Source organism: Numenius arquata, chromosome 5 (genome assembly GCF_964106895.1).
Source record: "Numenius arquata chromosome 5, bNumArq3.hap1.1, whole genome shotgun sequence".
Classification (NCBI taxonomy): Eukaryota; Metazoa; Chordata; class Aves; order Charadriiformes; family Scolopacidae; genus Numenius; species Numenius arquata.
The window spans coordinates 21,247,647-21,258,154 of record NC_133580.1 but is presented as its reverse complement, the minus strand read 5'-3'; the positions used below and the strand labels follow the sequence as shown (position 1 = coordinate 21,258,154).

Genomic DNA, 10,508 nt, shown 5'->3' with positions numbered 1-10,508 from the left:
TTTACGGTCTCTTTAGAGGGATTATCAAGACACAGTTCATAAATTTGAGGAGGCACCTGGCCCTGTCATGGACTACTGTGGTGTGCACTGTTGGGACAGACTGTTCCCAGGGTAGTGCCTCCCCCTGTGTTACCCGGGATACGTTTGCTCCTTTATTGATTATCTACATATTCAGCCAGTCGCTAAAAGGGGAAGTTTGACCCCACAGTGCAGGTGCTCGTAATGATCTCGGCAGGTTTATTGGCCCAATCGATAGTACATGACTTCCCTGCGGGAGCTGAAAAAAAAAGTAAGTAATCCTTATATTAAAACAAGTGTGGGGAGAAGACATTTCCACAAAGAATTGTTCAATCTTTTAAAATTAGGTTTCTTTTTTCCCTAAACTATTGACTAATGGACTGAAAAATTTCTAAATGCCTCTGTTTTTGAAGACAATGCCATTTTTTTCAGGAAAGAAAATCATTAAGTGACAAGTGAACAATGAGTCTGCCCTTGTCAGTGCGTTTCTCAGGCTCAGCTGGGGAAACAGGTGTGGAAAAGGTTTAAATTAAATGGTTCTCCAAACTCTGAGTCAAAATGTAAATTGTTAGGATTCTGACGGCTTTATTTTCCTTTCAGGGTTTTGCACATTTTTGCTCCACAGTCCAATTCTGTATTATTCCAGAAAGCAGAGGCCTGGTGCAAAGCTCATCGATGCATTAATTTCTTTGGTTGTAAAAGCTGCAATTTCATCTCAACACCCTGAACACCTTCCCGTGGGTCCTGGGCTGCTCCTCCATGCTGAAGCTGGACTTGGGCAGCCACCCCAGGTTTCAGCCCATCAGTAGGCAGCTGCTGCATGTGCCAGGTCACCCTGTGCTGGAGGTGACCTGTATGACCTATTGCCTTTGTATGATCATCCCAAGCCCTGGGAAACGTTGTACTGGGGCTCTGCCAGAGCAACGACTAACTTTTCTTTTGCTGCTGTGAGCTTTGTCCTTCTGACACCAGCTGTTATAAACTCTGCACTTTGTACCCAGGGCACATCAGACCCATCCCAAGACAACTTTTTAGTATTTGTTTGCTGACTCTAGGTCTAGCTCACAAGCTCCACTGAATTTGGTTCCTATTAAGACAACTCATAACTCCATTCCCGTGTCCAACAAATATTCTATTGCATCTCAGCTAAAAACGTGGAGCTGATGGAAAAGAACGAAGGAAACATGGCTTATGAGTCTTCTTGGCTATAGCTGCATGTGTTCTTTGTAGGCACTTCCATTACCATCAGGAGAGGTAGGAATGCGTTCTTGAGCTGTTCTGGAGGTGAACACACCTTAAGCAGCAAAACATCCAGGCTGTTAATTAGGGTTTAACTCCCTTAAGAATAAATGTGCTTAACAGAAGAGAAGATGAATCATCCTAGATCCTTCTTTGCCATGTTGGGCACCTCTGCTCGGACCCAACACACTCAGGACCAAATCCTGCCCATTCTTATGTTAGCGGCAGACACAGAGAACAGCTCAGGTCTCTTTCACCTGGGGAAAATGACTGCTCCTGTTGTATAAAATACCAAGTGTGTTACATCAATTACCTTTCCCTATTAAGAGACCAAAAGATGCCAAAAGACTCATATGTTATAAATTAGACAAGATTTACCAAACAGAGTGGAGTTTGTGGTTTGATTTGTGGGTTGGGGTTTTTTTCGTGTGTGTGTTTTTGGGTTTTGGTGTTTGGTGTCTTTTTTAGCAGTGTTGATTAGTGTCTTATTTATGGTTGCTAGGCAAGATTTTTCAAATGGTAGTGATACCATCAAATTTGGAGGAATAGGGACAATATTGGTAGAAAATGCAGGACGTTTCAGTAACTGGATAGAGGAATCCTGATTTCATTTTTTTTTAAAGCAAAGCTGAAGTTTAACACAGAAAGAGGGGAGGGACTCTTTCATTGTCTCTGCTCTCTTTTAGCAGACGTCTTATTTTGTTGATAACACCCAAGATTATCAAAAAACAAACCTGAGTGTCCTGAAGCGATTTAAGTCTCATGCTGGTGCTTGTTTTCAGAGCTCTTTACAAACCCTCTGAGTCTGGTTTTGCTGTGAGAAGCTGCAACTGTTCCCTTGATTTGACTTGGCCACGGTGAGAAATAGTTAAGGAGCTTTTAGTTTCTTAGGGTTTGCAGTTGAGTCTCCTTAGGGTAGACAATTTCCTGATATGGGGAGGATGTGACCCACCTCCTGGAGAGAACTGAAGCCCCCAGTGCCGCTGCTCCTGGGGACCCTGGAGAGGAGGGACGGGCTCTTGGCTGACACCCTGCAGGTAGGTGAGACATTTCAAAACAATTCATTGCTCCCGCTGTGTTAAATTGCGCTGCTGGAGAATGCACAGTTTCGTGGAGGAGTATTTCCTGACTCACTTAGAATTTTGTGAGCCACGAGTCCATCCAGGATCACTTGTTTATCTCATCTAGGATCCAAGACAGAGCTCTGCTGCATATTTAGTTAGATGGGGGGAAGGCAAAGAATTTTAAGATGAGATTATCTCCTGCTCTTCATCACAGCCCTCATGTAAAAAGTTAGCATGGCATGCAAAACAGAGCCTGGTGGTAAGCCATTTGGTTCTGAGGACACTGCACGTGAAAAAAGCTTTACAGGGTAATACTTTTTTTGGTTGAATACTTCTATGAATTCTTTTGTGTATGTCACTAAAAAAATTTGTTGTGCAATCGTATGAAAATTAACCAGGAGATGTAAAGAGATGTACAGGAACCTGGGGCTTCTGGAGGAAAAAGGTCTTTCATTCCTGTGGCTGTTGAAAGCAGAAAAAGAAGAACAGGTGAAGAGGATCTGAGTGCAAGTTTCTCGTTGCTGTAATAGGCTGACAATAATCAGAATTAAGGTCCTGGGAAAGACAGTGTAAAGTCAATCAGAAATCAAAGAGCAATGGATTTTTAAAAAGAACAATGTACTTTATATTGTTGCCTTTCAGTTCCAGTTCTGCAAAGGTTTCTGTGTGCATTTAAGGAGAGAAGGAAGGCTGGTGGCTGCTCCTTCAGAGTCAGCTGCAAGAGCAGAGTCTGAGGGGGCAGAAGGGTCTGAAGATGATGCAGAACCGGGATGGAGCCCTGGGAGGTTTGTGTTGAGTTTTCCATTCTCAGTGCTGGCACCACTGTGCAGCAAGCGTTACCTTTCGGTCTCGCACAGAAAACAGGAACGTCAGGAGTCTGCCCCACCACTGCGGCTGCCAACCATCCCCTGCTCCTCTGTAACCCAAACCCTCTCAGATCCGTGCTCTCCCCTTGTGGCGAGGGTCAAAGGAAGCTGGGGGATGTCTGTGCAGCTACTTGGTGTGTGAGCTGTCGTCTGCACCCTCCGGGGCCTCTTGAGGGGCCGAGGTCCTGCTCTCCTCCTGGAAGAAGGACATGGGAGGAGAAGAAGATGGTGCTTTAAGCCCAGTTTTGCTATTTCTGCATCGTGCAACAAAATCCCTGTCTGTGAGCTTAATGGTCATGGGATAATGGTTGCGTTCTGCTAACGATGGGAATCAGCAGTGTCTTGAAGAGGGAGTAAATGTCTGAGCCTCATGGGGATGGTTTGTAACCTGGGCATGTGCTGGGCTGGGCACAAAACTCTTCTAAGGACGACTAAGGCCATCACTCTGCACACAAGGCTACCACGGTCCCGCAGCATTCTGCATCTCTCTGCTATTCGGGATTCAAGATACTCTGGGCCAGGGAGAGATCCACGCTGCACAAGGGAAAGCTCGATTTCCTAACGCAGTGGTGTATATGGCTTTTTATTAACGTTCATGCACTGCAGTAAAACTCACCCCAGCACTGTGCCAGAGAAAGGAGTAAAATTCAGGAACAAGTAACTGCCTTTGTGGTTTCATGAGGACCTCTGTGTCTTTGCACTTCTAAATGCTGGCATAATAAATCCTGAAGTGCTTTTTTTGCTCACAGCAGATGTGATTAATACAGCTGTTAGCTGGTGTGTCTTCTAGAGGAAATAGTTGGCAACCCCTAGGTGGATAAGCACGGGGGAGGCCTGAAAAACCCCACGATTTTCTCTGCATTTGAGAAACTGAGAGATAAAATAAAAGTACTGGTTTTTTTTTCCTCTTCAAATCCATAATCAGACACGACATAAAGACAGTCACTTTTGCAATAAGCATTTTGGAGAGTGCCTGTTAAAGTGAAAATGCTCCGTGCAGGCAGAGCCCCTGTGGGGTTTAGTGTCATCCAAGCGAGCGTCGTGGCAGCACAGCCCATGGATGTCCAGATGTACAGCGCCTTTTTTCCACTCAGCAGCTCTTCTGCAAGGCAAGAAAGGGGCCTGTGGGGATGCTCAGTGGTGCTAAGCCCCATAAACTTCATGCTATAAATGCCCCTTTCCTCTTCCTCGCACCCCTCTTCCCCAAGGAAACCCGGAGCAGGACACACACATCCTCGTTGACTTTACCAGTTTCCAGCAGAATCACATCCCCTGATTTCTGCTTGTTTGCAGGTCTCATTTGCAGCTGGAAGCTCAAGCCACCATTTGTTTTCTATGTGGGTTCCTAATTTGGAAATGGATCTAATTTGCTTTACCAAGTTATAAGCAAATTAAGCTAAATGCATTGTGGTATGTCCGGATGCGTTGTGGAGTTTTCATAAAAGAGGAAAAACGACATTTGTTATTGCTGCAAGTTTCTTCTTTCCTCCATATCAGTAACTTTATCTTCTCAAAAAACATAAAATGTCTTTATAAATGGTAGAGTTTTTCCTTGGGGCCAGGAGGCGGGTAACTGGAGCTGCATCTGTCTCACATCTTTCGTCCTCTCAGCCCTTAAGGAATATTCTTGCCAACATCCCGAGCTCTATTCCCTTGCAGTTCCTGCCCTTGCTCTTAGACGCACTTTGATTATCTGCAATATTGCATTTAATAGTATTACTATATAGTTCTGAAAATTTTGCTTTTGGCAACTGCTTCTTCCCTTTCGAATGGATTTTTTTTTTTTTTCCCCTAGCTGTGAGTCAGCTTTAGAGCCTTGTATGCGTAAGGAGAGTAAATACCCCGCTGCTCCAAATGAAACAAGTAGTTTGCATTTCCATTTCCTGACCCATCAGGGAGAATTTTGTGCAAAATGCAGGAGAAATGTCAAAGGGATAAAATAGCATTGTTTTGGTTCATTCTCTAGTTAGAACAGCTGATGTTGTGGGAAACATCCAGCACTGTCCGGACTTCTTGGAGACCGAATTCAAAGACGGCAAATATGTTGTAGGTACCGTTACATTTCAATGACAATTTTACTGACTGACAAACACTACATCACCTGAGGGTTTTGATATTATTTCTTAGTTTACTGATTTAAACCCGAAGTATATTTGTTTGCCAGGAGAGTTTGCAGCCTGGATGTGAGATGGGTTCCCCATCTGCATTTATAGCCACAAACATTGGCTTCAGTTTCCTTCTGCCAAACCACATTTATTCTGAGATAGAGGAAATGTGGCTCCTCTTCAAAAAGTCTGTTTAATGCAACTGATTTGCAAGATTATTTTTTAGCTGAGAACAATTAAGAAGTCTAGCAGCTTAACTGGCTGTGATAATTAGCAGTCGCTAAGCCTATCTTTGGGGAAATACGGCACGCTGTCCTATTCGAGTCCTATCATAGTAAGGACTGGGAAAATAAGGTAAATCCCCGCAGCTCTCCCGAGGGGTTCCTCGGGGTGGGGAGCCTGGGGCAGGGCCAGGGCTGGGCGCCAGCTGCTGGAGGGGTGATCTCTGCCCTCCCAGCTCTGAAGGTGTGTCCTTTTGGTAAACACCAGTGATAAATTTAACTAGTCATCATGACGCAAGCAAAAATTGTTGGCAGCCAGGGTGGAAACGCAGGAAAGGGTAGTTTTATGTTAATAACTCCTAGGCACAGCCCTCTGGGCTCCGGCCAGTCCCCAGTGTGGTCCAGGTGGGTGGGGAGGCAGTGGCCGGGGGGGGGATGCTGGGGATGCTGTTGGGGCGCAGCCCTGGGCTGTGGCAGCGGGGGGCTCGGCCGGTCCTGCTCCCCACGAGAGCTGTCAGTGACAAAGCGAAGAGCGCTCAGGAGGCAGCTTCGCAGACGGCTAATCCAGGTGGGTAGAAAGCTGGTCACTGTTTTCGTGCTGCAGCATGGAGGGAAAGGGTATTTTTTGCAGGAAAGGGCGAGAAAATGACTCCTGTTCTTGTCTGTGGCCGCTAACTGCAGCGCTGCATCTCCTGGGGTCACAAACGGTCCCGAGACACGGGGCAAACTGAGAGGTCTGACTAACACAGTGCACAGGGACGAAGGTTTTTGTGTGTTAAATAGTCCTCCTCCTATGGCAGCAGATGCAAACTGATACTTCATGTCAGGGAACCTGTTAATTACAAATAAATAAACAAAAATTCCTCCTCCTACCCAGCTGCCCGGAGGAGGACCAGCGCACGGGCTGGGCAGGTGGCAGACCCACACCCCTGGCTCCCCCCACGCTCCCTGATAGATGTCACCCACCACTGCGGGGGGCTTGTGGCAGGCAGTGGGCATGGGGTGCTCCCACACAACCAGTTCCCTGGCACGGAGGTAGTTCCTCTTTTTAACCCCTCCTTGGCCGTGCCTTTGCAGGTCGGTGAGGCTGGGCTGCCCGCACTCCTGTGGGGCTCCAAGTGCGGGGTTTCGCCCCTGTCTCCCCTGGGATGGAGCCTGTTCTTTTAGTGATCCATCTTACTGCTTGCTGCACGTCTGATCCAGATGCTTGCTGGTATTTCAGATTTAGCTCTCCCGGTCTCACTGGCACTCTGTAAGAGAAATAGGAGAAGCATGAGATTACATTCACCTGGAGTGTCTGGGTGCCAAGAGTTACACCTGGGATATTTCAGCTATTCACAAGTCCTGGCACGTGTGAGCAGGCCCAGGCACTGAATGGGATTTCACCATCTCAACCCAGGCAGGAGGTGATGCTCCCTGTGCCCTGTTCTGTAGCAGCAGTGATTTTCTTGCAGCTAAGCACCAGTGATCCAGCAACAGCCGGGGAGCGCGGGACACTGAGACTGATGGAATCTTCATCTCCATCCCTTCCTCATGCCCTGGTCACCCACAGGGCATTTCTGAACACCAGTCCCACATTTGCAAGCCTAGGGCATCTTGAGTGTGTGAGCAGTCCCTGCTACCTGGGGATGACCTCACATACCGGTGTTCAATCCCAAAGCCAGGGTTTGAGCTAGCTATTGCTACCTATTTTTGCAGGGTCTCCCTGCTACTGCCCTCCTCATGGCCTTGGGCTTGTTTCCATCAAGAGGAGCCAGAGTCCCTTTCTGATGGGGGGGACAGCACGCTAATGGCATTGCCGTGCTGGTCCAGCGGGGTGTACTGTGTCATCGTTAGAGTACAAGGATGACTGCCAGCCTCCCACCCTCTGTACATTAACATACCTCATCTCTCCACGGGTGCTTGTAGAAGGAGATGCTGTCAAGAAGTTATTAGTGCTGCTGGCAGTTTGCTTCACTCACTAGTTCGGCCATTTAAGAGCGAGGTGCCAGCAGGGTGAGAGCATGCTGCGGGCTTGGGTGACCAGCCCCACATCCTTTAATCAGGAAGGCTAAAAGAGTTTTTCAGTTTAAAACCCACCTAAACTAAAGGGGAGAAATGTTAAGCAGAATGAAATAAGCTGCAAATGTAACAAAGCATCTCACACCAGTTGCTGAGTCCTTTTGACATTAGAAAGTGCTTTTGGCTCCCACAGAATAGAAAAGTGCCATTCTGAACTCTCAGTCGTTTTCCCTCTGTAATGACAGCTTTTTTCCTCTTCCCACCTTTAAGCCTAGCTCTTTGTTTTCTTTTATAAAATCTCTTACAGGTTACAAAGCATTCAAAAATGATAGAAGGCCTACAAATTTTGATAAAAAAGTGTTAGTATGGGCAGGACGCTTTAAAAAGGAGGAGGACATTCCGAAGTATATATCGTAAGTAGACTTGTTTTCTTCTGCTATTAAACTCTTTTTGCCTGAATGATGCTTTTGCATGTAAACATATGGATTAAAACCCTAGTTTGCATTACTCAGAAGTGTGCTCACATGGTGGGGATTAGTATTCCTCTGTGCTGATGGGGCTTGCTGCTACTGGTTTCCAAAAATAATCCAAATTTTTGGGAGCATGAACTTTTTGTCGTGTCCTGCGAAGTAAATTGGATTACCTTGTTTTATGTATCATAAGTTTCAGACTAAGATGAACAGCCTTTTGCAGGACAAGTGGCTTTGTAACTAGGAAGTCACCATGGTAAAATATCATTTGCTTTGGGTTTTATTGATTAGCAATTAATAATGCTGCATACATTTTAAATGGAAGTCGGAGCTATACGCAGCTTTGGTGGCAGACGTCTCCAACAAATTCCTCACATCTGGGCTACGGTTTCACCCCCTTGTGAAGGTATCTTGTTAAAGGAATGTCACTCAGTGTTGGAGACCCAAAGCTGCCTGACTTGGGACACCCTGGGGGCTCCTCCAGCTGGCCTTCCCCTTGGAGGTGTCAGCAAATTGCATCTCATGGATGACTCATTGCCATGCTGCCATCTCTTGCAAGCGTAAATTGTCAGGTAAATACTGTGAGTCACCCATGGAAGGTGGTGGAGGTTTCCCGACAAGGGCTGTGGCTGCTCAGCTCCTTGGGAAGACAACTCCGTGTGGACAGTGCGATCGTCCCCTCCCACTGCAGGCAGATGCTGGTGCCCCACCAGGTGCCCCCCACCAGGTGCCTGGAGAGGGATACGGGGGACGGGGCTGCAAAGCACCACCTGCAGCTGGGGGAGGGATGTGGCCACAGACCCCATCATCACTTGCTGTGCCTCTTCGCTCTGTGAAACCTCTCCGTTGCTCTTAGCCAAAATGTCATGCATGTGATTTTTTTCCACTGAGGGTGGCATGGCATGACCCCGGTGGCATGGCCCCAGCGTCTCCTGGTGCTGTGCAACACCCCTGTGCCCTGCCCTGCAGCACCCAAAGGTGGGCCCCTCATAATTCCATTGTCACAATGGAAAGACTTTCCTGTCTCTGTCATTTTTCAGGTTTTCACTCTCACATGCAATAAAAGAAGGCAGGAGGACAGGATTTGTTACTCCTGTTGTTACTGACAACTGTTGTGAGTAGCAATACCCCACCTGTGCGGGAGGGGGTTAAATCTTTCCCCCATAGGCTAATTTTTTGAGTCCTCCTCTAGGCACTTGCAGAAAGAGAAGGCTGAAATGCACTGTACATTAACAGGCAGTTTCTGAAAGACTCGAGGGTTCATTACCCAGCTCCCCATGATCCCATTTCACACACAGGAGGGAAACTCTGCTCTGTCCCCTACAGGTCTGAGGTCCTCGACGCAGCAAGGAACAGCGTCAGGATAAAGGTTTGCTACATCATGATTGCGCTGACCTTGCTGGGCTGTTTGGCCATGACAATCACAGGCAAAGAAGTGAGTATTGTTTCTGGGTGAAGTGAACTTATTCACTTAACGTATGGTCTATGTATACTCTCTTCGTAAACAAGCACCCTGGTGACAGATATGTTTGAGAATAAGTCCATATAAGCAATATTTGCACAGGATCTGTATCGCCCATTCTCCCAAGGAAACATCAACATGAGGAAGCACAAGTTGGTGGTTGATGTGTTCCTTCTGACCCACTTTGCCATAAACCCGTGCAGTACAATGCTCTGTATCATGATATCTCGACAAGAGGCTGGTCCAAAGGTTGGGGAGAAGCTCAGACAACATCAATGGTGCCTGGTCCTGCCCTGCACCCATGGGCCATGAGGCTCCTGCTGTCCTGCCTGCCTAGCCTCCATACCACCATGGCCACCAAGAGCTATGACACTCGCTTCTTCCCATCCCACTGGTGGGGAAGGAGGTTCTCCAGCCTGACTTGCGTGTCCCAGTGCACCTCTAAACAATTTACACTGCTAATCAGAGCTGCAAATGCTGAAAATTTGGTAAAACAAGGAAACACATTAACTTTTCTCACTGCAAAATATCAAAAAGGACAATGGGGTGGCAAAGCAAGTGGTGCAAATGTGGGGCAATTTAGTGGTGGGAAGCAAGTGCATGCAATGATTTTCACCATTTCTTTTCAAGGCTGCTAAAAAGGATCACACGTTGCTGAGGATGAACACAGAAAAGAAGGCCAAATGGAAGGCTGAGGTGGAGAAAGCTCAGGAGGCAGCTGTTGGGAAGCCACAATGATTTGCAACAGATTTCTTTTAACAGCAGGACGTACGTGATTTGCACACATGGCATATGTACCTGTCTTCATTTCACTATTTGGAGCTTTTTCACTGAAACTCTCAGGGAAAAGATTTCACTGCTTAAAAACTGCTACACACAAACCGGGAAGCTCCTCTGGAAACTCCAGGAGCTGCTTTCTGTGGCCTCTGCTCTTTGGCACTGGGTTCTGCTGAAATACAGAAATCTCTTCTAAATGGGAAAGTGTGGGAAGGTCAGATGCAGGACTCCTTGGCTCAGGATCAGCTTTTCATGGTGCTGCTGATGCTCAGGGTGGCCGTGGGG

General features: G+C 47.1%; 1 protein-coding gene across 1 annotated transcript; it reads left to right on the top strand.

Moving 5' to 3' along the window:
* The first annotated feature begins 5,948 nt into the window (after positions 1-5,948).
* Positions 5,949-10,184, top strand: LOC141465031 (protein FAM162B-like). The gene is made up of 4 exons (XM_074148211.1): positions 5,949-6,081; positions 7,822-7,927; positions 9,311-9,419; positions 10,077-10,184. Exons 1-4 carry the CDS (start codon positions 5,949-5,951, stop codon positions 10,182-10,184), a joined length of 456 nt encoding a protein of 151 aa, XP_074004312.1.
* Positions 10,185-10,508: the final 324 nt, after the last annotated feature.

Coding starts and splice junctions, on each gene's coding strand:
- LOC141465031 (XM_074148211.1), top strand. CDS start 5,949: ATGCTGGGGATGCTGTTGGGGCGCAGCCCTGGGCTGTGGCAGCGGGGG. Junction 6,082..7,821: donor TTCGCAGACGGCTAATCCAG/GTGGGTAGAAAG, acceptor AATCTCTTACAG/GTTACAAAGCATTCAAAAAT. Junction 7,928..9,310: donor GACATTCCGAAGTATATATC/GTAAGTAGACTT, acceptor TGTCCCCTACAG/GTCTGAGGTCCTCGACGCAG.